The sequence below is a fragment of the Macaca nemestrina genome, chromosome 20 (assembly GCF_043159975.1).
Source record: "Macaca nemestrina isolate mMacNem1 chromosome 20, mMacNem.hap1, whole genome shotgun sequence".
Lineage (NCBI taxonomy): Eukaryota > Metazoa > Chordata > Mammalia > Primates > Cercopithecidae > Macaca > Macaca nemestrina.
In genome coordinates this window covers 19,017,518-19,045,223 of record NC_092144.1, presented here as the reverse complement: position 1 = coordinate 19,045,223, position 27,706 = coordinate 19,017,518, and the positions used below count along the sequence as shown (strand labels likewise).

The 27,706-nt window shown below is 47.1% G+C and overlaps 2 protein-coding genes across 3 annotated transcripts in view; one reads left to right on the top strand and one right to left on the bottom strand.

Annotated features, from left to right (window-relative positions):
* LOC105484732 (zinc finger protein 14) overlaps window positions 1–16,108 on the top strand; it is a 51,699-nt gene extending 35,591 nt beyond the window's left edge. For both annotated transcript variants that reach the window (XR_989703.3, XR_011617362.1), the window contains one exon: window positions 219–16,108. The gene's annotated coding sequence lies outside the window, so the exon portion shown is untranslated. The remainder of the gene's footprint in view (window positions 1–218) is intronic.
* Window positions 13,244–27,464, bottom strand: LOC105486652 (zinc finger protein 101). The gene is made up of 4 exons (XM_011749947.2): window positions 27,288–27,464; window positions 16,943–17,069; window positions 16,211–16,271; window positions 13,244–15,820 (listed from the first exon to the last, which is right to left on the bottom strand). Exons 1-4 carry the CDS (start codon window positions 27,288–27,290, stop codon window positions 14,728–14,730), a joined length of 1,284 nt encoding a protein of 427 aa, XP_011748249.2. The 5' UTR covers window positions 27,291–27,464; the 3' UTR covers window positions 13,244–14,727.
* Between the last annotated feature and the right edge of the window lie 242 nt (window positions 27,465–27,706).

The following is a 27,706-nucleotide window of genomic DNA, read 5'->3' as shown; positions in this document are numbered from 1 at the left end:
CTCACATTCTTCAGATAAACGTTCTTTTCTCATAACCTACACTCATCTTCCTATATACTTTAAATCATCTCTAGGTTATTTATAATACCTAATACAATGCAACTGTTGTGTAAATAGTTGTTATAATAAGTCATTTAGGAGATAATGAGGGGGGGGAAAGCACATATTCATTACAGACACAGCCAACCAATTTTTTTCTGAATATTTTCAATTCATAGCTGGTTGAATCAATCCATGGATGCAGAACCCAGGAATATGGAGGGCTGACTGTATGAGATTTCAGCAAAGTTGAAAGAAACAAAATCAGCGAAAAAAATAATACATTGTGTTTCTACACACTAGCGGTGACCAGGCAGAAAAGAAAATTAAGAAAACAATCCCATTTACAATGGCACAAAAACAAACAAATACTTGAGAATAAATGTAACCAATAAGATAAAAGACTTTTAAACTGAAAGCTACAAAGCAATGCTAAAAGAAACTAAAGACACCGGGCGCAGTGGCTCACACCTGTAATCCCAGCGCTTTGGGAGGCCTAAGGCAGGCGGATCACCTGAGGTCAGGAGTTTGAGACCAGCCTGGCCAATATGGTGATACCCTGTCTCTACTAAAAATACAAAAATCAGCCGGGCGTGGTGGTGCACGCATGTAGTCCCAGCTACTTGGAAGGCTGAGGCAGGAGAATCACTTGAACCCGGGAGGAGGAGGTTTCAGTGAGCCGAGATCACACCACTGCACTGCAGCCTGGGCAACAAGAGACTCCATCTCAAAAAAAAAAAAAAAATACAAATACCTAGAAAGACATCTGTTATATTGTGAAATATTGATTTTGATTTGTTTCCTTGGCCTACAGCTCCTAAAAGTCTTGGAATCACCAAAGTGATGATGAGGTGACTAGTGACTGGGGGCCCCGATAGCCTCAGGATGGGGTGGTTGCCAGGGGAAGCAACCGTGTGATTAGATGGCTGGGATACTCCGCTTCACCCCTGACCTCCCTGTGTGACTGGAAGGAAGGCCATGAGTGTGAGTTGTCCAGGTCCTTGGAGTCTTTGAACAAAGAACTGAACAAAACACACAAAGGAACGAAACCCAGGAACGAAGCCGCAAAAGCAAGGATTTATTAAAGGGAGAAAGCACATTACAGGGTGGAAGTGGGCCCAAGCAAGCAGCTCAAGGGGTCAGTTGCAAAGTTTTCTGGGTTTTAAGTACTCCTTTCGAGGTCCCCATCAGTTACCCCTTATCTGGATGAAGGATTTAGCTGGTGGCTAATTAAAGGCTGAGGTGAATTGGTGCCCTCTGAAGATGAAGGGATGGCCGGTGCTTGGCCCGCAGCCAATCCAGGGCACTTTCCCTTCCATCTGAGATGTGGCGGAAGTGGGAGGGCTGGAGGGAAAGTAGCCTTTGATGCTTTGCTACTCCAGGCTTGGGGAGATGGGGTTTTTCCATTTGGTTTAGCTTTAGGCAGTTGGCGTTAATTGGCCTTAGATTCCCTGCCCCCAGACCTTGGTGTTTTCCTTTGATCCAGCTTTAGGAAGTCAGCACGAATTGGCCTTAAGTTCCCTGCCTCACCTGGAGGAGAGAGGGGCTGAAGTTTAAGTTTATCACCAATATCCAATGATGTAGTCAAGCCAGGTGCTTGATGACATCATTTCTTCAGACCCCCGGTAAAATCTGTTTAATCCTAATGGTCCTGTTAAGAATTCCAGGCCAGGCATGGTGGCTCATGCCTGTAATCCCAGCACTTTGTGAAGCCGAGGCAGGCGGATCACAAGGTCAAGAAATCGAGACCATCCTGGCCAACATGGTGAAACCCCGACTCTACTAAAAATACAAAAATTAGCCAGGCGTGATGGCAGGCGTGTGTAGTCCCAGCTACTTGGGAGGCTGAGGCAGGAGAATGGCTTGAATGCAGGAGGTGGAGGTTGCAGTGAGCCAAGATCGCACCACTGCACTCCAGCCTGGCGACAGAGACTCCATCTCAAAAAAATTAATTAATTAAAAAAAAAAAAAACTGGCATGTGAGGTGAGGGCAGTCTTGTGGCACTGGGACCTGAACCTGTGGAATCTGATGCTATCTCCAAGTAGCATCCAAATTTAGTTCAGTTAGGCGGCAGCCTCCTGGTGTCTGCTGGAGAGGAATGCTCTGCAGAACTGCTTGCTTGGTGTGTGTGGAAAAATCCCCCACATCTGGTCGCAGAAGTGTTGCATGTTACTGTTTGATAGTAAGAAAAATAACTATTGTGTTTTTCTGTATTCTCAGAGAATTCCAAGCTCATAGATCGGATGACTTAATATTGGTTTTTTGTTTTTTGAGAAAGAGTCTCGCTGTGTCTCCCAGGCTGGAGTGCAATGGCTCCATCTCGGCTCACTGCAACCTCCACCTCCTGGGTTCAAGTGATTCTCCTGCCTCAGCCTCCTGAGTAGTTGGGATTACAGGCACACACCACCACATCTGGCTAATTTTTGTATTTTTAATAGAGACAGGGTTTTGCCATGTTGGCCAGGCTAGTCTCAAACTGGCCTCAAGTGATCCACCTGCCTTGGCCTCCTGAAGTGCTGGGATTACAAGCGTGAGTCACTGCATCCAGCCCTGAGGACATTAGGCTGAGTGAAATGAGGCAGTCATCAAACAATAAATGCTGTAGGATTTCGCCCATATGGACTAGCCGAAGTAGTCAAAATGCAGAAACAGTGCAGCAAGGTCGTTGCTGAGAATGGGGGCTGTAGAATGGGGCTGGGGTGGTAGGCAGTTGGTTTAATGGGTATAGATTTTGGGTTTTGCAAGATTGAAAAAGTCTGAAGATCTGTTTTCCAACAGTGTGAATAGACAACACTGCCGACCTATACACTTGGGGTTAACATGGTATATTTAATCTTTTTTTTTTTTTTTTTTTTTTTTTTGAGACAGTTTGCTCTTGTTGCTCAGGCTGGAGTGCAGTGGCACGATCTGGGCTCACTACAACCTCTGCCTCCCAGATTCAAGCAATTCTCATGCCTCAGCCTCCTGAGTAGCTGGGATTACAAGCACAGAGCACCACGCCCAACTAATTTTTGTATTTTTAGTAGAGATGGGGTTTCACCATGTTGACCAGACTGGTCTCGAACTCCTGACCTTAGGTGATCCACCTGCCTCGGCCTCCCAAAGTGCTGGGATAACAGATGTTAGCCACCATGCCCAGCCGGTATATTTAATCTTAAGAGTTTTTGCCACAAGAAAAAAATAATAAATCTTCAAGCCTTTTAAATTTAAAAGAAACTACTAAACAGAATTTCCATATGACATCAGTTTCTGTTGTAGGTAGAAATAAATAGAAACATATGTCCACACAAGACCTTGAGCATGAATGTTTATAGCAGTGTTATTCGTGACAGCCAAAAGGTAGAAACCAATCCATTATTGAATGCACGGATAAAATATGTAATAGCCATACAATGAAAAATATTAATAATTCCATCATAAATCTAAATGATGTACAGGACCAAACTACAACATGGATATCCCTTCAAAAAACGATGGTAAATGAAACCCAGTTAAAAATTCCCCATATGGTATGATTTCGTTCATATGAAAGTCCAGAGCAGAGAAATCTGCAGAGAAAGAAAGTCAATTGCTGACTGCCTTGGGCTGGGTATTGAGGAAGAAAGATGGGAGAGGATGAGGGGCGAGTGGATACCTAAAGGGTACAGGGTTTCTCTTTCAGGTGATGCAAATCCACTGTGGTGATGATTGCACATATCTGTGAATATACTATACCAATGAATTGTACACTTTAACTGGGTGTATTGTGTAGGATATGCATATTTGAATAAAATGGTTGAAATAAGTAAATTCATTAGGGGTTTTAGTCCAATTTGTTGACAGTATTGAGTTTCCAGGTTTATGCCAAATTTACGTACCCCTTTTTTCTTTTTCCTCTTTTCTTTTTCTTTTTCTTTTTTGAGACAGAGTCTCGCTGTGTCACCCAGGCTGGAGTGCAGTGGCACAATCTAGGCTCACTGCAATCTCCACCTCCTGGGTTCAAGCGATTCTCCTGCCTCAGCCTCCTGAGTAGCTGGGATTACAGGTGCGCGTCACATGCCCGGCTAATTTTTGTATTTTTAGTAGAGGCGGAGTTTCACCAAATATCTTGAACAGGCTAGTCTCAAACTCCTGATCTCCAGTGATCTGCCCACCTCAGCCTCCCAAAGTACTGGGATTACAGGCATGAGCCACCACGCCTAGCCTCTTTTTTTTTTTTTTTTTTTGAGACAGTCTCACTGTCACCAAGGCTAGAGTGCAGTGGCTCAATCATAGCCCATTGCAGCCTTCACCTCCTGGCTCAAGCAATCCTCTCACCTTAGTCTCCTGAGTAGCTGAGACTACAGAAGCAGGTGACCACGCCTTGCTAATTTTTAAATTTTTAATAGAGATGGGATTTCACTATGTTTCCCAGGCTGGTCTTGAACTCCTGGGCTCAAGTGATCGGCCTCCCAAAGTGCTGGGATCACAGGTGTGAGCAAATGCGTGTGGTCTGTTTTTCTTAATATACCAGTGAGAATAGGAATTTGATTGCCTTGGAGATATCATGGCTTTTTATATTTCAAAATTCTCTAAGAGTCAGGAGTGGTGGCTCATTCCTAGAATCCCTTTATTACATATGGTGACATCACTGTTAGATGTCTGTGTTTCCAAATAAGGGTGACAGTTTTACATATATATATATATATATATATATATATATATATATATATATATACACAGTAGATACTAGTTCTTTGCTGTATGTACAGTTTGAAAATAGTTTCCCACTCAGGAGCTTATTTCATCATCTTACCTGGGTGTTTCTTTTTTTCTTTCTCTTTTTTTTTTTTCGAGACAGAGTCTCACTCTGTTTCCCCGGCTGGAGTGCAGTGGCGCAATCTCAGCTCATTGCAACCTCCACCTCCTGGGTTGAAGCAATTCTCCTGCCTCAGCCTCCCAAGTAGCTGGGATTACAGTCGCCCACCACCACACCCGGCTAATTTTTGTATTTTTAGTAGAGATGCGGTTTCACCCTGTTGGCCAGGCTGGTCTCAAACTCCTGACTTCAAATGATCCTCCCACCTCGGCCTCCCAAAGTGAGATTACAGGCATGAGCCACTGCGCCCAGCCTAACCAGGTGTTTCATAGAGCTAAAGGGTTTTTTTTATGATCTTTAAAGTTTTCATACAAAATTTTATTTTATCCATTTTAAGTTCACCATTCTGTGGCATTAATTATATTCATAATGTTAAACCATAACCATGCCAGCTGCACACCTGTAATCCCAGCACTTTGCGAGGTCAAGGCGGGAAGATAGACTGCATCCAGGAGTTGGAGACCAGCCTGGGCAAAGGAGATCATCTCTACAAAAAATAAACAAACAAACAAACAAAATTTAGCTGGGCCGGGTGCGGTGGGTCATGCCTGTAATCCCAGCACTTTGGGTGGCCGAGGCGGGTGGATCACCTGAGGTCAGGAGTACGAGACTGGCCTGGCCAACATGGTGAAACCCTGTCTCTACTAAAAATACAAAAATTAGCTGGGTGTGGTGGCAGGACCTATAATCCCAGCTACTCCGGAGGCTGAGAAAGGAGAATCACTTAAACCCAGGAGGCAGAGGTTGCAGTGAACCGAGATTGTGCCATTGCACTCCAGCCTAGGCGACAGGAGTGAAACTCCATCTCAAAAAAAATAAAAAATAAAAAAAGGCCAGGCCCAGAGGCTCATGCCTGTAATCCCAGCACTTTGGAAGGTCAAGGTAGGCGGATCACAAGGTCAGGAGTTCGAGACCAGGCTGGCCCACATAGTAAAACCCCATCTTGACTAAAAATACAAAAAGTAGCCATGTATGGTGGCGAACGCCTGTAGTCCCTGCTACTCAGGAGGCTGAGGCAGGAGAATCACTTGAACCCAGGAGGCAGAGGTTGCGGTGAGCCAAGATCATACCACTGCACTCTAGCCTAGACAACAGAGTGAGACTCCATCTCAAAAAAAAAAAAAAAATTAGCTGGGTGCACACCCATAGTCCCAGATACTCGGCATGTTGAGGCAGGAGGATCATTTGAGCTCCGAAGGTCGAGGCTGCAGTAAGCAGTGATCCTGCCACTGCTCTCAGCCTGGGTGAGACCCTGTCTCAAAAAAATAAGAAAAAGAGGCCAGGTGCGGTGGCTCTCACGCCTGTAATCCCAGCATTTTGGGAGGCCAAGGCAGGTGGATCACAAGGTCAGGAGTTTGAGACCAGCCTGGCCAACATAGTGAAACCCTGTCTTTACTATACAAAAAAAAAAAAAAAAGGCCAGGCTTGGTGGCGCATGCCTGTTGTCCCCGCTACTCAGGAGGCTGAAGCAGCAGAATCGCTTGAACCTGGGAAGTGGAGGTTGTAGTGAGCTGAGATCTTGCCACAGCACTCCAGCTTGGGCAACAGAGTGAGACTTCCTCTCAAAAAAATAGTAAGGAAAAAAAGACTTTTTGTGAAGTTGAAGACCTGGACAAACTGATACATTGATTTGTTAATACAAATTGAAACAGACACAGCCTTTGGTGGGGCAGGTGAGTGTTAATTGACAAGTTACCAAGGGGCTGATTCCTGAGTTAATGGATATAACTGATAGTTTGATAGTGCTGTTATATGCTGCAGGGTATATAAAGTTTTAAAAAGCTGTAAAGCCCTGCAGTTGATGGACACATTTCACTTTTCTTATTTTTATTTTTTAATTTTTGAGACAGAGTCTCACTGTGTCCCCCAGGCTGGAGTGCAATGGCACAATCTCGGCTCATTGCAACTTCTACTTCCTGGGTTGAAGCAATTCTCCTGCCTCAGCCTCCCAAGTAGCTGGAATTACAGTCGCCTGCCACCACACCGGGCTAATTTTTTGTATTTTTAGTAGAGACGGGGTTTCATTATGTTGGCCAGGCTGGTCTCGAACTCCTGGTCTCAAGTGATCCACCCACCTCAGCCTCCCAAAGTGCTGGGATTACAGGTGTGAGCCACCGCAACCCAGCCTCATTTCACTATCTTTTAATTTTATATAAGAACAAGAAAGAGGGGGAGAGAATGATTACACAGCAATGGAGGCAGGCCCATTTCATTTACAAATCCCACTGCCCAGTACAAGCTGTATAATGGACCAATCCGGGATGTCTGTTGCTGGCTGGGTTCCAGGCAGAGTGTTGAGGGTTATCTGGAATTTGTCGTGATACTGGGATCCATGGTTACTGGGTACAGTCCTGTGGTGGCTGCAGTGCCACGGAGGGGCTGTGATCCTCTGTGGAGCTGGGCTCTGGGCTGACCCTTGGGAACCTGGGCAAGGTGGTGGTGGAGCTGCTGCCCTGTGACCTGAGTCCGCAGCTCACTTTCCACAGCCTCAAGGGGGCGACACTGGTGCGTCCACATCTCATCAGCTTACTGGTGAGTCTCCTGGTTTTTTGTTTTTTTTTTTTGAGATGGAGTCTCGCTCTGTCGCCCAGGCTGGAGTGCAGTGGTGCGATCTTGGCTCACTGCCACCTCTGTCTCCTGGGTTCAAGTGATTCTCCTGCCTCAGCCTCCCAAGTAGTTGGGACTACAGACATGCACCACCACGCCAGGCTAATGTTTTGTATTTTCAGTAGAGACGGGGTTTCACCTTGATAGCCAGGATGGTCTTGATCTCCTAACCTTGTGATCCGCCCACCTCGGCCTCCCAAAGTGCTGAATTACAGACGTGAGTCACCATGTCTGGTCATGTCTCCTGTTTTTATTGAGACTTGTTCAGTCTGTTAGGAGTCAACTTTATGGAAGACATGAAAAGCAGCTTGCGGAAGCCGTGGCTGCTCAGATTGAGGAGAAATGCCAACTCTCGCCAAGCTCAAGTGCTGCCAAAAAAGAGTATGCAGAGAGGGAGGCATCTTTGGAGAATGCCAGGCTAGAGAAGGCATCTTTAAAAATACCCAGCCTTGGCCGGGCGCGGTGGCTCAAGCCTGTAATCCCAGCACTTTGGGAGGCCGAGACGGGCGGATCACAAGGTCAGGAGATCGAGACCAGCCTGGCTAATAAGGTGAAACCCCGTCTCTACTAAAAAATACAAAAAACTAGCCGGGCGAAGTGGCGGGCGCCTGTAGTCCCAGCTACTCGGGAGGCTGAGGCAGGAGAATGGCGTGAACCCGGGAGGCGGAGCTTGCAGTGAGCTGAGATGCGGCCACTGCACTCCAGCCTGGGCGACAGAGCCAAATTCCGTCTCAAAAAAAAAAAAAAAGTGCCGGGCACGGTGGCTCAAGCCTGTAATCCCAGCACTTTGGGAGGCCGAGACGGGCGGATCACGAGGTCAGGAGATCGAGACCATCCTGGCTAACACGGTGAAACCCCTTCTCTACTAAAAAAATACAAAAAAACTAGCCGGGCGAGGTGGCGGGCGCCTGTAGTCCCAGCTACTGAGGAGGCTGAGGCAGGAGAATGGCGTAAACCCGGGAGGCGGAGCTTGCAGTGAGCTGAGATCCGGCCACTGCACTCCAGCCTGGGCGACAGAGCGAGACTCCGTCTCAAAAAAAAAAAAAAAAAAAAAAAAAAAAATACCCAGCCTTGGCTGGGCGCAGTGGCTCACACCTGTAATCCCAGCCCTTTGGGAGGCTGAGGCAGGTGGATCAGGAGGTCAGGAGTTCAAGACCAGCCTGGCCAAGATAGTAGAAACCCTGTTTCTACTAAAAATACAAAAATTAGCCAGGCATGGTGGCGGGTGCCTGTAATCCTAGCTACTCAGGAGGCTGAGGCAGAGAATTGCTTGAACCCGGGAGGCAGAGGTTGCAGTGAGCTGAGCTGAGATCACACCACCGCACTCCAGCCTGGGCGACAGAGTGAGACTGTCTCAAAAACAAACAAACAAACAAACAAACCAGCCTTACAGATGCTTACAGAAAGATGAGGAGGATCAACTCGATGCTGATGGAAGACTTAACTTCCCTGTCAAGAACTGCAAGAGGAGAGGTTCAAAAACTCTAAACAAGAAGAGGCAATGGAGGAGATGCTAAAAATGCTGGAGTCCCTGAAAGAGGTCATAAGAGTCACTCCATCCCAAGGACCTTTTCCAAACCTGCCCAGAGGCAAAGAGCTGAGCCTTGCTGGTCCCGTCCCCATCAGCAGGCCTGAGCTTAGAGCAGTGCTATTCCCTCCCCTCCATTCAGGCCTCCTGAGCTTCCAGGCTGTGTTCACCCACTTCGACTGCATCTGAGGGTCATTGAGGCCAGCAGATCCCAGATCCCAGATCGGGGAGGCACTTCTCCCTGGGCTGGAGTCCCTTCACCTCCACCAAATACAGCAGTCAGCTCTTTCATGACTGAATCCTCCAAATCTAAAAAGTGGACTTCCTGGAACACACCAAGAAATGAGGGACTTTTGCTTCACAGAAAGTTTGGATTCTCTTTCATTAGCAATGAAAAAAAAAAAAATGCTGTCCTTGAGAGCCTAAAGAGGCTAATCTTTTGGGTTTTTGTTTTGTTTTGTTTTACAGGGTCCCACTCTGTTGCCCAGGCTGGAGTATGTCTTGGGTGCACTTAGCTAGAGCCAGTTTCAGGGGCAGTAAAGGAATTTACCAAGACAGTTGTGGGTAAAGAAAGGCAAGTTTAATAGAGAAAGTAGGAAAATACACTGCAAGTGCAACGGGCAGCACAGCAGAGAAGGAGCTGTCTGCCAAGAGGTGGGGGCTGGACGGAAACTTTATAGGGTCATGGGGGAGGTCATTGTGCCCCTGAGTTGTTTTGTGATTAGCTGTTTCTCAGAACAATTGTTGCGTCTTCCCCCACCTGGGGCCCCTTCCTTTTTGTTGTTTACTTATCTTAGCAGGACACCATGGAGGGCACCCAGCATTTCCGTTCCCAAGCCCACCATGTGTCTGGCCACCACTGGACTTTTTTTCTTTTTTTTGGGGGGACGGAGTCTCACTGTGTTGCCCAGGATGGAATGTAGTGGCTCAATCTCGGCTCACTGCAACTTCTGCCTCCCAGGTTCAAGAGATTCTCCTGCCTCAGCCTCCCGAGGAGCTGAAGTTACAGGTGTGTGCCACCATGGCTGGCTATTTTTTTTTTTTTTTTTTGAGACAGAGTCTCGCTCTGTCGCCCAGGCTGGAGTGCAGTGGCCGGATCTCAGCTCACTGCAAGCTCTGCCTCCCGGGTTCACGCCATTCTCCTGCCTCAGCCTCCCGAGTAGCTGGGACTACAGGCGCCCGCCACCTCGCCCGGCTAGTTTTTTGTATTTTTCAGTAGAGACGGGGTTTCACCATTTTAGCCAGGATGGTCTCGATCTCCTGACCTCATGATCCGCCCATCTCGGCCTCCCAAAGTGCTGGGATTACAGGCTTGAGCCACCGCTAATTTTTTTGTATTTTTAGTAAAGATGGGGGTTTCACTGTGTTGGTCAGGCTGGTCTTGAACTCCTGACCTCAGGTGATCTGCCCACCTAGGTCTCCCAAAGTGCTGGGATACAGGTGTGAGCCACTCTGCCTGGCCTTCTTTTTTTTTTTTTTTTTTGAGACAGGGTTCTATCACCCAGGCTGGAGTGCAGTGGTGTGATTATGGATCACTGCAGCCTTGACCTCCTTGGCTCAAGCGATCCTCCTGCCTCAGCCCCCCCAAGTAGCTGGGCCTACAGGTGTGCACCACCACAACTGGCTAATTTTTGTATTTTTTATAGCGATGGGGTTTCACTATGTTGCCCAGACTGGTCTCAAACTCCTGACCTCAAGCAATCTGCCTGCCTCAGCTTCCCAAAGTGCTGGGATTACAGGCACGAGTCACAGTGTCACCTGAGAGGAGACTTGAGACTGGGACCTTTTATCACCAGAGTAGAAATACCAAGTGCTCAGGAGGACGTGAGGTAGAGGACGCAGAGGAGTGAACACAGCTGCCCCGACAGGTCATGGGGGAGTGATGCTATGCAAGGAGAAAATACGCTCAAGGTCTGGGTGGATTCCAGGGGTTGAATTCAATGGTCCTTTCAGAGGCCAGAGCTGTCCCTGGGTCTCCTAGTATCAACAACATCCCAAACTCTCAAGTGTGACCACCCCAACTCGGTGTCCACACGTCAGGGCTTCAGCTGTGCAGAATCCCCTTAATGCAGTCTCCAATATACATAGGTACCTGTATATGTCACGTGCTGTATATAACGTTACATACTGGCAAAAGATTCAGTCCTTGACCAAGCTCTCACAAGGCTCTCCTGAGCCCTCTTATCAACTGAGCCTCTTCCTTGGCATATAACATCCACAGACTCAGCACAAATGATTTTCTCCACCTCTCCCCCCACATTCAATGGCTTGAATGAGGCCAGGCACACAGGTTCACACCTGGGAGGCACTTTGGGAGGCCGAGGCAGGCGGATCACATGAGGCCAGGAGTTCGAGACCAGCCTGGGCAACATGGTGAAACCCTGTCTCTACTAAAAATACAAAAATTAGCTGGGCGTGGTGGCACATGCCTATAATCACAGCTGAGATTTCAGGAGGCTGTGGCACAAGAATCACTTGAACTTGGGGGTCAGAGGTTGCAGTGAGCAGAGATTGAGCCACTGTACTACAGCCTGGGCAACAGAGCAGCGATACTCCATCTCAAAAATAATAATAGTAATGAAGTGTGTCCAATTTACTGATTTTGAACTTTAAGCAAGACTTTGTCTCAAAAAAAAAAAAAAAAATTGTGGGATATGCTGGGCACGGTGGCTCACCCCAGCACTTTACGAGGCTGAGGTGGGTGGACCACTTGAAGTCTGGAGTTCAAGACCAACCTGGCCAACATGGTGAAACCCCGTCTCTACTAAAAATATTAAAAAAAAAAAAAAACAGGGCCGGGCGCGGTGGCTCAAGCCTGTAATCCCAGCACTTTGGGAGGCCGAGACGGGCGGATCACAAGGTCAGGAGATCGAGACCATCCTGGCTAACATGGTGAAACCCCGTCTCTACTAAAAAAACACAAAAAACTAGCCGGGCGAGGTGGTGGACGCCTGTAGTCCCAGCTACTCGGGAGGCTGAGGCAGGAGAATGGCGTGAACCCGGGAGGTGGAGCTTGCAGTGAGCTGAGATCCAGCCACTGCACTCCAGCTTGGGTGACAGAGCAAGACTCCGTCTCAAAAAAAAAAAAAAAAAAAAAAAACCAGGTGTGGAGATCCCAGCTACTCAGGAGGCTGGGGCAGAAGAATCGCTTGAACTCGGGAGGCAGAGGTGGCAGTCAGCCGAGATCACACCACTGCACTCCAGCCTGGGCAAGAAGCGCAAAACTTTGTGTCAAAAAAAAAAAAAAAAAAAAAAAAAAAACCAGGATCATCCCAATAGATGCAAAAAATCATTTGAAAAAGTTCAATACCACTTGATGAAACACTCAATAAATAATGAACAGAAGGGAACTCCTTCAAACTGAATTAAGGCATTTATTAAAAACCTGCAGCTAACATCATACTTGATCAGGAGACTGAATGCTTTCTCCATCAGATTAGATAAAAATATTGTCGTATCACAGGGCTGTCCTTAAGTCAAAAGGAATCATCCAAATAATACTCAGAAATAACAACAAAGACTAAAGGGCAAAAAATGAGAATGAGTCACATGAGACAACACTCTACGGTAAACTTTACATACTTATAAATTGATACCAAGTCCTTATTAGCAAAGAAAATGGAGTAAACATTGAATCATGCCAAAAAGAATAGTTTTCCCCATAAAAAAGAGGCGTTTTTCCCCAGAAGAAAGGCAAGTGGAATACATATGATGGGTGAGGAATATGCAGAACCTGCCTCATAACACCAGTAAGAAATCTCTATTAATAAAGACTCATGGGCCAGGCGCAGTGGCTCACTCCTGTAATCCTAGCACTTTGGGAGGCCAAGGCAGGGTGCATCACAAGGTCAGGAAATCAACACCATCCTGGCCAATACAATGAAACCCTGTCTCTACTAAAATACAAAAAATTAGCCAGGTATGTCGGCGTGCGCCTGTAATCCCAGCTACTCGGGAGTCTGAGGCATGGGAATTACTTGAACCCAGGAGGTGGAGGTTGCAGTGAGCCAAGATTACGCCAGTACACTTCAGCCTGGCAACAGAGCAAGACTCCGTCTCGAAAACAAACAAACAAACAAATAAAAGACTCATTTTGTAGTGGCTCATGAATCACAGAACAATTAAACACTACATAAAAATTAAATCTGCTTACATATTAGAAATAAATTTCAATTCACCCACAGATCCAACACTCTTTAAAATGGATAGAAAAAGAAAACGAAAACTAAAATGGATAGAAAAAAATTTTATTAATTGACTTAAGATAAAAACACTTCCTATTAAACCTCAGGTACCACTGCTTAAAGAGTATCTGTGGAATTCTCAGGTTACCTTGCAAAAGTGGAAACCCATAATCCAAAGAATGAGCCACAGGGGACGGGTACGGTGTCTCATGCCTATAATCTCAGTACTTTGGGAGGCCGAAGAGGGTGGATTACTTGAGGTCAGGAGTTCAAGACCAGCCTGGCCAGCGTGGAAAAACCCTGTCTCTACAAAAATACCAAAAAATTGGCTGGGCATGATGGCGTGCGCCTGTAATCCCAGATGCTTCGGAGACTGAAGCAGAATTGCTTGAACCCAGAAGTCAGAGGCTACAGTGAGCCAAGATCGTGCCACTGCACTCTAGCCTAGGCAACAGAGCGAGACTGTGTCTCGGGGGGGAAAAAAAAAAAAGGCTGGGCGCGGTGGTTCACACCTGTAATCTCAACACTTTGGGAGGCCGAGGACGGCGGATCACGAGGTCAGGAGTCCGAGACCAGCCTGAACAACATGGCAAAACCCCATCTCTACTAAAAATACAAAAAAATTAGCCAGGCGTGGTGGCATGCACTTGTAATCCCAACTACTCAGAGACTGAGGCAGAACTGCTTGAACCCAGGAGGCAGAGGTTGCAGTGAGCCAAGATTGTGCCGCTACACTCCAGCCTGGGCAACAGAGCAAGACTCCATCTCGAAAAATAAAAAATAAAAGGAAAAAGAATGAGCCACCGATAAATGCTATATGACTTTGTATAATAACTCATTCATGATTAAGTTTTTGAGCATTATATAATTATTAATTTGCATCAGGCTTTCAAAACTACTTACATTTATAGGATTTCTTTCAAGTGGGTGTTCTCACAATTTTTTAGACAGGGTCTTGCTGTCGCCCAGGCTGGAGTCCAGTGGTGCAGTCTCCACTCACTGCAACCTCGACCTTCCAAGCTCAAGCAATTCTCCCACCTCAGCTTCCTAAGTAGCTGGGACTACAGGCAAACACCATCATCCCTGGCTAACTTTTGTATTTTTTTGTATACATGGGGTTTCTCCATGTTGCCAGGCTGGTCTTGAATACCTGGCGTCAAGCAATCCACCCACCCTAACCTCCCAAAGTGCTGGGATTACAGGCGAGAGCCACTGTGCACAGCCCATGTGAATTTTAATAATTGTTAAAATTGAAGTTTCCTGTATTTTCCAAACTCCTAACATTTCCATCCAGTGTGTATTCTTCGATTCGTATCATCCATCTCCACTGTGCACTGACATGTGTCTTTGAATGGAGATGATAGCGATGAGAGTTTCCCCATATTCTGTATATTTCTACAATTTTTCTCCAGTATTAGTCCTTTTATGGCTCTGAATAGAACTGGGATATCTGAATAGAACTGGGATATCTGAGGCTCTGAATAGAACTGGGATATCTGAGGTCTCAAACTCCTGGGCTCAGGTGATCCACCTACCTCCTGCCAAAGCACGGCCTGTGCCCAGCCAAATGAGTTCTTTCATGAAGCCTAAGGTAATTTGAAAAAGTAAAGACTTTACCACACTGTTTACAGTCAAAGGGCTTTTCTCCAGTGTGAATCATTTCATGTCTTCGTAGGGAACTGCACGACCCAAAGGCTTTACCACACCTTTTACATTCATATGGCTTTTCTCCACTATGAGTTTTTTTATGTCTTCGAAAACAACTGGGATAATTGAAGGTTTTACCACATTTATTACATTCATAAGGTCTTTCTCCAGTGTGCGCCCTTTCATGTTGTCGAAGGGATGTGGGGCATCTAAAGACTTTGGCACATTTCTGACATTTGTAGAGTTTCCCTCCACCATGGGTTCTTTTATGTCTGTGAAGGGAACTGGAGCAACTGAATTTTTTCCCACATTCCTGACATTGGTGGGGTTTCTCCAGCGCGTGCGATCTGATTTCATGTGTCCGAAGGTAACCTGCGGAAATGAAGGCTTTACCACATTGTTTACATTTGTAAGGTTTTTCTCCAGTGTGAGTTCTAACGTGAATTTGAAATAAACTGGGATAATCGATAGGTTTTCCACAGTATTTACATTCATAGCGTTTTGCTCCAGTATGCATTTTGCCATGTTTTCGAAAGAAACTGGAAACGGTGAAGGCTCTCACTATTTCCCTGCATTTATAGGACCTCTTTCCAGTGTGAGTTCTTTGATGGATTTGAAATAAATCAGGAGAATTAAAGGCTTTCCCGCACACCCTGCATTCATAAGGTCTCTTTTGAGTTGGTGTTACTGTGCGCTGTGCACCACTACTGGGAGAGACGGAGGCTTTCCCACGTTGTTTCTGTTTACGGGGCTTCTCTCCCCATTCCCCACCACACTCGGATCTTGTGTGTCCAGCATGAGCTCTCATGTGCCTGTCCAGGAATGAATGACGGAGGAAGACTTTCCCACACACGCTGCATTTGCATGGTTTCACTCCGGTATGACTTTTCTTGTTCAGGTGACAATCAGGAATCTGCCTGAAGGTTTCTCTGTGTTCACTCCCTTCTTTACGTCCACAGAGTCTCTCCACCAGACTTCTATGACAAATGACAAGCGCATGGTTTATTCACGCTTTTCTATTAATGGACATGTCTTAAGACTTATGCTGCTACCAAAATCAGGAACAGTGGAGGTTTTCTGCCAGGTCAGAATTATTAGAAAGGAAGTGTATTGATGATTCTGCTACCCAGCTCCCCATAGCTATTATCCAAACAGCGACATCCATGTCACAGATTCTTAGTACCCTGTCCAGACACTCAATATCTATATTACATTGAAGGATAGATTTTTGGTGGCAATCTTCTAATAATCAGTTAAAAATCTAACATTGTACTTATTTGTCTCGTATTTTTTTTTATTTTCCTGACGTGCTAAGATTCCCTCAAGAGAATCTTTATTACATTCTTCCTCTTGTGAGTACAGATTACCTTAGCTTAATCCCCAGATTTTGGTACAGATTCTCAGTGTCCTGGTCTTTCCATTGGATTCCTAAAATGTAGACCCAGAGAAATCATCATGAATTACTTAAAACTACAGAAAAATCACTAGGTTCTAAGTTCATTAAACACTGCCACAATACCTGATTTTTTTTTTTTTTTGAAACAAAGTCTCACTCTGCCACCCAGGCTGGAGTGCAGTGACACAATCTTTGCTCACTGCAGCCTCCACCTCCTGAGTGCTAGTGATTCTCCTTCCTCAGCCTCCCGAGTAGCTGGGATTACAGCTATGCACTGCCACACGCAGCTACTTTTGTATTTTTAGTAGAGATGAGGTTTCGCCACGTTGACCAGGCTGGTCTCAAACTCCTGACCTCAGGTGATCCACCTGTCTCAGCCTCCCAAAGTGCTGGGATTATAGGCATGAGCCACCACAATTGCCCACCCCCCACCATTGTGTATTTTTTTTTTTTTTTTTTTTTAAAGAGACAGGGTCTCATCATGTTGCCCAAGAGGGTCTCAAACTCCTGGACTCAAGCAATCCTCCCACCGTGGCTTCCCAAAACACTAGGATTACAGGGGTAAGCCACTGTACCTGGCCCACGATGCCCGATTTATTCACCAACATATTCTCTTTCCACATTCCAAATTGTGCAACCACACTGGTGACCAAAGCACACTTGTCTTCTAATTGACTAAGGAAGGAAATGTTGTCCTCCTTACCGACAGAGGCCAGGTTCCTGAAGGTTTCCAGCATCACATCTCTGTAGAGATTCTTCTGGGAAGGACTCAGCAAAGCCCACTCCTCCTGGGTGAAGTTCACAGCCACATCCTCAAAGGCCACTGAGTCCTGAAACATCCCACAGGGGTGGAGGAGGAGGGGTGAGACTCAGCACTGGGGATCTCTACCCAATACGTGAGTGATCCCATGACACCGGGTTCTCCACTCACTCACTCCATGACTGAGTCATCAGCCTCCTCCTCTCTATCTACATGCGCTTCCTCCCTCACAGCAGTTCCGGTGTGAGAACTGACCTACTCAGAGAGCCAGCCGCAGAGGAGGAACACCCTCTCCGCGGTGGGTCCAGGGAGTCAGTTGTGCTGCTGCGTTGCCCCGAATGCTCTTTGCAGAGAGGATCTCTCCGTCACAACAAACTGCCGCCACCTGGTGCGCAGACAGCACTCCTTTCAGCAGTCCTGAGTCTGGGTCTCCTTAGAAAGGCCTGTTCACCAAGTTCGACCTTTGCTACTATCAGGGGGAACTTAGACTACAAGAGGGATCCCATCAACCTAAGTGACAAAGTGGCTCACTGTGGCTAAACGGTTTACTATTGACAAACAGGATGGTACTGACTGAACTGTTTTCCTTCTGAAAGCCTACTCTTTTGCTCCAAACTAGCAGCGGTGCCTAGGAGACTAGCCCCCAAAAAACACCCTGGGCACTGAGTCTTGAATGAGCTTTCCTAGTAGACATATGTCACACTTGTTGTCACAACTTGTCCACTGGGGAATTGAGCTCATCCCATGTGGTTATACCAAGAGAGAATATTCTGAAGGTTGCAAGCAGTTTACTCTAGACCAAATTTAATCAAGTAGTAAATAAGACTCATAATCAATATTTAATCGTCCTCATGGAAGAATTTTTAAATTTCTATCAAAGCAGAATGGAGTAAGTGGAAAGATGACACGTGTTCCTAGAAAAACCTCAATAAGATGTCCCTTTTTCCAAATGATATCCTTATAAAATTTCATAAATACCCAACACAGCTGGGCATGGTGACTCACACCTGTAATCCCAGCACTTTGGGAGGCCGAGGCGGGTGGATTACTTGAGGACAGGAGTTTGAGACCAGCCTGGCCAACATGGTGAAACCCCATCTCTACTAAAAATACAAAAAATTAGCCAGACCTGATGGCACATGCCTGTAGTCCCAGCTACTTGGGAGGCTGAGGCAGAAGAATCACTTGAACCCAGGAAGTGGAGATTGCAGTGAGCCGAGATCATGCTACTGCACTCCAGCCTGGGCAACAGAGCGAGACTCTGTCTCAAAAAAAAAAAAAAAAAAAAATCCTCAAAACAGACATTTTAGGTCAACAAAAGCTACTTTTCCAAACCTCCCACTACCTGGTGTGCAGGAATTAACATCTAATAATTGCCAAAGCCTCCTGAATAGCTGGTGGATGGCTTGCCTAACACACACCAAGGATTTCCAAACCATCACATTCAGGACAGCATACTATTAGCAGGGAGATAAACAAATAGATCAAAGGAAAAGAAGAGAGTCTTCAATGGGCCAGTATTCATATGAAAACTTAGTTAATAATAGAGCAGACATTGTAGAGTAGTGGGGCAGAACACTTGAGGTCAGGAGTTAAAGGCCAGCCCGGCCTACATGGTGAAAACCAGTCTCTATTAAAAATACAAAAATTAGCCAGGTGTGGTGGGCCTGGGCAAAAGAGCAAGACTCCACCTCAAAAAACAAAAAAAGTAAAAGTTATGGCCATCTCCAGAAAAAACATTTTTAAAACATTAGCAGGGTATGTTAGCAGGTGCCTGTGGTCCTAGCTACTTGGGAAGCTAAGGCAGGAGGATTGCTTGAGCCCAGGAATTCAAGGCTGCAGTGAGCTAGGATTCTGTTGCTGCACTCCAGCCTGGGTGACAAGAGTGAGACTTTGTCTCCAAATAAATAAATAAATAAATATTGATATAATATTTTTTTTTGAGATAGGATCTCACTCTGTTGTCCAGACTAGAGTGCAGTGGTACAATCATGGCCCCTGCAGTCTTAACCTTCCAGGCTCAAGCGATCCTCCCACTTTGTCCCCTACTACCACCACACCCAGCTAATTTTTGTATTTTTTGTAGAGATAGGATCTCCCTGTGTTGCCCAGGCTCCTCTCAAACTCCTAGGCTAAAGCAATCTGCCCACCTTTGCCTCTGAAAGTGCTGGGACTACACACATAAGCCACTGTGCCCGGCCTATTATCTTTAAATGAGGCTAAGTCATAGGTCAATAGAATGCTTCCCCTCACCTCAACCCTTACAGTCACAACAGCAGCAGCAGAATACATACATACAGCAGAGCACAAAAAACTATACAACCGTACAACTCAGGCTTAGTTTCAGAAGTCCTTCAGAATACTTCAGCAAATTAGATAATTGATTACGTGGACAAATGTCTACACATACACAATATACCAAGACTGAGTCATGAAAAAACAAAAAGTCTGAATAGAGCTGTAGTAATAGGAGATTGACATAGTAATAAATTAAAAAAACAAAAAACAAAAAAAAAACAGCCGGGCACGGGGGCTCATGCCTGTAATTCCAGCACTTTGGGAGGCCAAGGCAGGTGGATCCCCTTAAGTCAAGAGTTCGAGGCCAGCCTGGCCAACATGGTGAAACTCCGTCTCTACTAAAAATACAAAAAAGTACCTGGGCGTGGTGGCTGGCGCGTGTAATCCTAGCTACTTGGGAGGCAGAGGCAAGAGAATCACATGAACCTGGGAGGCGCAGCTTGTAGTGAGCCAAGATTACGCCATTACACTCCAGCCTGGGCAACAAGAGTGAAACTCCGTCTCAAAAAAATAGCATAAATTAAGAAAATTAGGCCGGGCGCGGTGGCTGGCCGGGCGCGGTGGCTCAAGCCTGTAATCCCAGCACTTTGGGAGGCCGAGACGGGCGGATCACGAGGTCGGGAGATCGAGACCATCCTGGCTAACACGGTGAAACCCCGTCTCTACTAAAAAAATACACAAAACTAGCCGGGCGAGGTGGCGGGCGCCTGTAGTCCCAGCTACTCGGGAGGCTGAGGCAGGAGAATGGCCTGAACCTGGGAGGCGGAGCTTGCAGTGAGCTGAGATCCGGCCACTGCACTCCAGCCTGGGAGACAGAGCGAGACTCCGTCTCAAAAAAAAAAAAAAAAAAAAAAAAAGAAAATTAATAAATTGGCTGGGCGCAGTGGCTCACGCCTGTAATCCCAGCACTTTGGGAGGCAGAGGCGGGCAGATCATGAGGTCAGGAGTTCGAGACCACCCTGGCTAACACAGTGAAACCCCGTCTCTACTAAAAATACAAAAAATTAGCCAGGCATGGCGGCAGGCGCCTGTAGTCCCAGCTACTCGGGAGGCTGAGGCAGGAGAATGGCATGAACCTGGGAGGCGGAGGTTGCAGTGAGCCGAGATCACGCCACTGCACTCCTGCATGGGTGACAGAGCGAGACTCTGTCTCAAAAAAATAATAATAATAGGCTAGGCGTGATGGCTCACACCTATAATCCCAGCACTTTGGGAGGCTGAGGCAGGCGGATCACGAGGTCAGGAGTTCAGGACCAGCCTGACCAACATGGTGAAACCCTGTCTCTACTAAAAATACAAAAATTAGCTGGGTATGGTGGTGCATGCCTGTAATCCCAGCTACTCAGGAGGCTGAGGCAGGAGAATCGCTTGAACCCAGGAGGCAGAGGTTGCAGTCAGCCAAGATCATACCACCTATACTCCAGCCTGGGCAAAAGAGCAAGACTCCATCTCAAAAATAATAATAATTTTAAAAACCTCAACAAATACAAAACCCAGAACACCAAAGAGTTTCACTGCTGAAATCCACCAAATATTTAAAAAAGAATTGCTATCAATCCTCCTCAAATTCTTCCAAAACTGAAGAGGAAACATTTCCAAACTCCCTCTATGAAGTCAAAATTATGCTGACACTACAAAAAAGAAAACCACAAATGTCCTTTACGAATATAAATGCAAAAAATCCTCAATAAATGCTAGCAAATCATACCTGCCATATTTAAAGGATTATATGACATGATCAAGAGAGATTTATCCAGAAAATGCAAGGATGGTTCAATGTATGAAAAACAATGGGGCCAGGTGCAGTGGCTCACGCCTGTAATCCCAGCACTTTGGGAGGTCGAGGCGGGTAGATCACTTGAGGTCAGAAGTTCAAGACCAGCCTGACCAGCATGGTGAAACCCCATCTCTACTAAAAATACAAAATTAGCCAGGTGTGGTAACCCATGCCTGTAGTCCCAGCTACTCGAGAGGCTGAGGCAGGAGAATCACTTGAACCCAGGAGGCAGAGGTTGCAGTGAGCGGAGATCACACCATTGTACTCCAGTCTGGGCAACAGAGGGAGACTGTCTCAAGACCAAAAAAGTCAGTTGCATTTATACGCACCATAAATGAATAATGAGAAAAAGAAATTAAGAAAACAATACCACAAATAATAGCACCAAAAAGAATTGAATAGGCCGGGCGCAGTGACTCCCATCTGTAATCCCAGCACTTTGGGAGGCCAAGACGGGTGGATCACAAGGTTAGGAGTTCAAGACCAGCCTGGCCAAGATGGTGAAACCCCATCTCTACTAAAAATACAAAAATCAGTCGGGCGCGGTGGCAGGCACCTGAAATCCCAACTACTTGGGAGGCTGAGGCAGGAGAATCACTTGAATTCGGGCAGCAGAGGTTGCAGTGAGTTGAGATCACACCATTGCATTCCAGCCTGGGTGACAGACTCCGTCTCAAAAAAAAAAAAAAAAAAAAGAATTGAACACTTAGGAATTACAAACCAAGAAGTCAAAAGACTGTTTGTACACTGAAAATAACAAAATGTTGCTAAATGAAATTAAAGACATGAATTGAAAAATATCTTGTGTTCATGTGTTCAAAGACTTTACATTATTTGGCTGGGTGTGGTGGCTCATGTCTGCAATCCTAGCACTTCGGGAGGCCGATGTGGGAGGATTACAAAGTCAGGAGGTCGAGACCAGTCTGGTTAACATGGTGAAACCCCGTCTCTACTGAAAATACAAAAATTAGCCAGGTGTGGTGGCGTGTGCCTATAATCCCAGCTGCTCCGGAGACTAAGACAGGAGAATTGCTTGAACCCAGGAGGTGGAGGTTGCAGTGAGCCAAGATCATGGCACTGAACCCCAGCCTAGGGGACAGAGCAAGACTCCATCTCAAACAAAACAAAACAAAACAGAAAACAAAAAACGCCAGGCACAGGCAAATCACCTAAGGTCAGGAGTTTGAGACCAGCCTGGCCAACATGGTAAAATCCCATCTCTAATAAAAATACACAAAAAAATTAGGTGTGGTGGCATGCACTTGTAGTCCCAGCTACTCGGGAGGCTGAGGCAGGAGAATCGCTTGAACCCAGGAGGCAGAACCCAGGAGGCTATAGTGAGCCAAGACTGTGCCACTGCATTCCAGTCTAGGCAATAGAGCGAGACTCTGTGTCAAAGAAAAAAGAGACTCTACATTATTTGGAAGGTAATACTACCCAAAATTATCTGCAAATTCAATACAATCCCTATCAAAATCTCGTGTCTGTTTTTTGTTTTTTGTTTTTTTTTCCGAAATAAAAATACCAGCCAGTCACAGTGGCTCACGCCTGTAATCCCAACACTTTGAGAGGTCGAAGTGGGAGGACCGCCTGAGCTCAGGAGTTTCAGACTGGCCTAGCCAACATGTTGAAACCCCGTGTCTACTAAAAATACAAAAAATTAGTTGGGCGTGGTGGCAGGTGCCTGTAATCCCAGGTACTTGGGAGGCTGAGGCAGGAGAATCGCCTGAACCCGGGGAGCAGAGGTTGTAGAGAGCCAAGATCACGCCACTGCACTCCAGTCTGGGCAACAGAGTGAGACTGTCTCAAAAAAAAATAATTAATTAAATAAAATGTACATAGAATCTCAAAAAACCCAAAATAGCAAAAACAATAGGGCCAGGCATGGTGGCTCACACCTGTAATCCCAACACTTTGGGAGGCTGAGGCAGGTGGATCATGAGGTCAGGAGTTCGAGACCAGCCTGACCGACATTGTGAAACCCCATCTCTACTAAAGCTACAAAAAATTAGCTGGGTGTGGTAGAGGACGCCTGTAATCCCAGCTACTTAGGAGGCTGAGGCAGGAGAATTGCTTGAACCTGCGAGGCGGAGGTTGCAGTGAGCCGAGATTGTACCATTGCACTCCAGCCTGGGCAACAGGGCGAGACTCTGTCACGAAAGTAAAAAAATAAATTTATAAATATATAATCATACATATAATTTATAAATACATATATAAAATCATATATATAATTTTCATATGTACACACAAACACACTTTTTTTTAAGAGATGGGCATCTCACTATGTTGCCCAGGCTGGACTTGAACTCCTGGGCTCAATTGATCCTCCTGCCTCAGCCTCTCAAGTACCTAGAATTACAGGTGTTTGCCAGTGTTCCTGCCCTCAGTTCATCTTGAATTGCTAGTTACAAGCCGCTGAAGTAAATTTTTAGAAAATAAAGCCTACTGAAATTTTTCTTGAAGTCTTAAAATGTCTCATGAATAAAATGATTATGATGAAAAAAGTATATACTGAAAAATATCAGGCCAGGCACAGTGGTTCACACCTGTAATCACAGCACTTTGGAAGGCTGAGGCAGGTGGATCACCTGAGGTCAGGAGTTCAAGACCAGTCTGGCCAACATGGCGAAACCCTGTCTCTACTAAAAATACAAAAATTAGGCTGGGCACGGTGGCTCACAACTGTAATCCCAGCACTTTAAGAGACCGAGGCGGATGGATCACCTGAGGTCAGGAGTTCAAGACCAGCATGGTCAACATGGTGAAACTCCGTCTCTACTAAAAATACAAAAAGTAGCTGGGCGCTGTGGTGCGTGCCTGTAATCCCAGCTACTCGGGAGGCTGAGGCAAGAGAATCGCTTGAGCCTGGGAGTCGGAGGTTGCAGTGGGCCGAGACTGCGCCACTGCACTCCGCCTGGGCGGCAGAGCAAAACTCCATCTCAAAAAAAAAAAAAAAAAAAATTAGCCAGGGATAGTGGCAGGTACTTGTAGTCCCAGCTACTTTGTTGCTGAGGCACGAGAATCACTTGAACCAGGGAGGCAGAGGTTGCAGTGAGCTGAGATTGCACCACTGCACTCCAGCCTGGATGACAGAGCAAGACTGTCTCAAAAAAAAAAAGAAAAAAAGGCCAGGGACAGTGGCTCACACCTGTAATCCCAGCACTTTGGGAGGCCAAGGCAGGCGGATCATCTGAGGTCAGGAGTTCAAGACCAGCCTGGCCAACATGGTGAAACCCCATCTCTACTAAAAAAAATACAAAAATTAGACGGGCGTGATGACTGGTGCCTGTAATCCCAGCTACTCAGGAGGCTGAAGCAGGAGAATCACTTGAACCTGACAGGCGGAGTTTGCAATGAGCTGAGATGGAGCCACTGCACTCCAGCAACCCCAAATTCACATTGAAATCCTAACACCCAGCCGGGCGCGGTGGCTCACGCCTGTAATCCCAGCACTTTGGGAGGCTGAGGCAGGTGGATCACGAGGTCAGGAGACAGAGACCATCCTGGCTAACATGGTGAAATCCCGTCTCTACTAAAAATACAAAAAAATTTAGCCAGGCGTGGTGACAGGCGCCTGTAGTCCCAGCTACTCGGGAGGCTGAGGCAGGAGAGTGGCGTGAATCCAGGAGGCGGAGCTTGCAGTGAGCCAAAATCGCGCCACTGCACTCCAGCCTGGGCGACTGAGCAAGACTCCGTCGCAAAAAAAAAAAAACGAAAAAAATCCTAACACCCAAGGTGATGGTATTAATATTAGGGGGCAGCAACTCTGGGAAATAACTGTGATTACATGAGAACATGAGAGAGCCCTGTGAGTAGGAATAGTATCCTTAGGAAAAGAGACGAGTATCTATCACTTTCAGATGTCATTCAGTATTTTTTCCGTAATAAACCATTCAGTAAACAAAAGATCATATCTGACTACTTCTAGATGTTGCCAAACTTATCCCAAAGGACTCAGCATTAATCTGTCAAATCCAGATAACACAAAACAGAACAGTTATCCACCATCACAAATTCCCCAGCCTGCAAAGGAGACGAGCTGATGTGCTGGTGAATCTTTGTAAATCAGTAATTTCTGTGTATCTACCATACCTTTTTTGTTTTTGTTTTGAGACAGAGTCTCACTCTGTCGCCCAGGCTGCAGTGCAGTGGCACCATCTCTGGCTCACTACAAGCCCCGCCTCCCAGGTTCACGCCATTCTCCTGCCTCAGCCTCCCGAGTAGCTGGGACTACAGGCGCTCGCCACCACGCCCGGCTAGTTTTTTTGTATTTTTAGTAGAGACGGAGTTTCCCCGTGTTAGCCAGGATGGTGTCTATCTCCTGACCTCGTGATCCGCCCGCCTCTGCCTCCCAAAGTGCTGGGAGTACAGGCGTGAGCCACCTCACCCGGCCTACCATGCCTTTTTTTTTGTGGGAATGTATTCATATTCTGCAGACATAATGGAAGATTTCCTTTTTTTAAAAAACGGTCTCACTGTGTAGTACAAGCTGGAGTGCAGTGGCACAATCAGGGCTAAGGGCAGTTTCAACCTCCCAGGCTCAGGTGACTCTCCCACCTCAGTCTCCTGAGTAGCTGAGACTACAGGCATGCGCCACCATACCCAGCTAATTTTTGTATTTGTTGTAGAAATGGGGTCTCGCCACGTTACCCAGGCTGGTCTCAAACTTCTGGGCTCAAGAGATCTTCCCGCCCCAGCCTCCCAAAGTGCTGGAATTACAGGCGTGAGCCACCTGGGCAGGAGAATCTCTTTTGACTTCCAAAGCAGACTGGACAACATAGTGAGACCTTGTCTCTACAAAAAAAAATAAAAATTAGCCAGGCATGGCGCATGCCTGTGGTCCCAGCTTCTTGGGAGCCTGAGGCAGGAGGATTGCTTGGGCCCCAGAGGTTGAGGCTGTAGTAAGCCATGACTGTGCCACTGCATTCCAGCCTGAGCTGCCTCAGAAGGAAGTTTCTTTCTACTGTTTCTGGCCCCACCCCACCCCCAAGGGCCAGCAGGGACTCCCTCTGGAATTTCCTAAGGAAATTTATTTTCAAAAGAAAGAACTCCTCCCTAGGAGGCTCATCAAACAATCAGGAAAGATTAACCACACCAGGACAGACTTTTCACCCGTTCTTCCCAGGGCAGCTGGAACAAATCCCTGTACGGTCCTGAAACCCAGGACCAGTAAGATAGGAGGGTGGGCTGAGGACCCAATACCCTCTGAAGTTCCCAAGAGGAGCCTCCACCCAAAGACAGTCTTGACAAGGTGTCCGCGCCTAGGGAAGGTAAAAAGAGGGCAGGCACAGTGATTTTTTAAATATCGGAGTGTCTGGGGGTTATTTTCTGCTTTGCTCGCATGTGAAATGTTCACAAACGGAAAACGAACCTTTTAAGAAGTGCCATCTAGGGCTCCTTGGAAAAGATGACAATTAAAACGCTAGGCGCAGTGGCTCAAGCCTGTAATCCCAGCACTTTGGAAGACCGAGGCAGGCGGACCACCTGAGATCAGGACTTCAGCATGGCCAACGTGGTGAACCTGTCTCTACTAAAAATACAAAAGTTAGCTGGACGTGTTGGCGGGCACCTGTAATTCCAGCTACTTGAACGTGGGAGGGGGAGGTTGCAGTGAGTCGAGATTGTGCCACTGCACTCTAGCCTGGGCGACAGAGCGAGCCTCGTCTCAAAAATAATAGAAATAATGAAAATAATAATAATGTGAAGCGAATGTAGTGGAGGGAGAACTTAGGGTTGAGGAATGCGGGGAAATTTAGGGATTTATTGCAGTCCTGGGAGGAGTGAGGCTGGGGGACCGGGTCGTGGGTTTGAAACCCAGTTTCCCATACCTTTGGAAGACTCCGAAGGAAACGGGGGCCGCCTAAAGGAGGCGGAACTGGGGACCCCACAGGCCACGGCTCCTCCCGCACGAACCCCACACCCGAGGCAGGATCCCCCCAAGACCCTCCTGTGGCCCCAGCACAACCTGGGGAGACGCGGCGCTGCGGGCGCGGAGCTGCCCTGAGAGGGCTCCGGGGCCGGGACATGACACCCGGGGTCCCGGCGGCTGGTCAAGCTCCACCCTGCGACCGAGGGGACCAAGGGTCGAGCTGTGCCTGGGGGACTCGGGTCCCAGACCCCACAGTCGCCGCGGGGAGCCCCGGGTCCCGCCACTGCCGGTTCCGACCAGCTCTTCCTCAGGTCTCTGGACGCCCGACTCCGCACGCTCACCATTTCCGGCTTCCGGGTTTCCTGGGTCCTCCCTGGGGCTGGAGCAGCCAGAGCAGGTCCCACAGGACAGAATCTGCGGTACCCGGGGCACCAGGGGCCTCACCGAGAAACTAAAACCCGGACCCGCGCGAAAACTGACCGCTTCCGGCTTTGGAAGTTGCCCCTCCTCTCGGCGCACCTGATTGGACAGTTTGCCCCACAGCGCCTCCGACTGGATGGCGCCCCAGGCCCCGCCCCTGGGGCTTGAGCGGCTAGGAGAAGTGATCGGAATCCTAGCTGTGTGGGGTGTGACAGACAGGTACTACCTGCAGCCCCTCGCAGGGCGGGACTATCTCTGGGACCTTAGACTTGGGCTTGCATGGAAGCAGAACTTGCTCCTGTTAGGGTCAACCCAACCAGACTGTTCCCCTCCTTACCCC

Excerpts from the sequence above, each read along its gene's own strand:
- LOC105486652 (XM_011749947.2), bottom strand. Across the intron at positions 16,272-16,942 it reads CAGGAACCTGGCCTCTGTCG|GAATCCAATGGAAAGACCAG; the intron begins GTAAGGAGGACA and ends TCTACATTTTAG. Across the intron at positions 15,821-16,210 it reads AATCTGGGGATTAAGCTAAG|AAGTCTGGTGGAGAGACTCT; the intron begins GTAATCTGTACT and ends CATTTGTCATAG.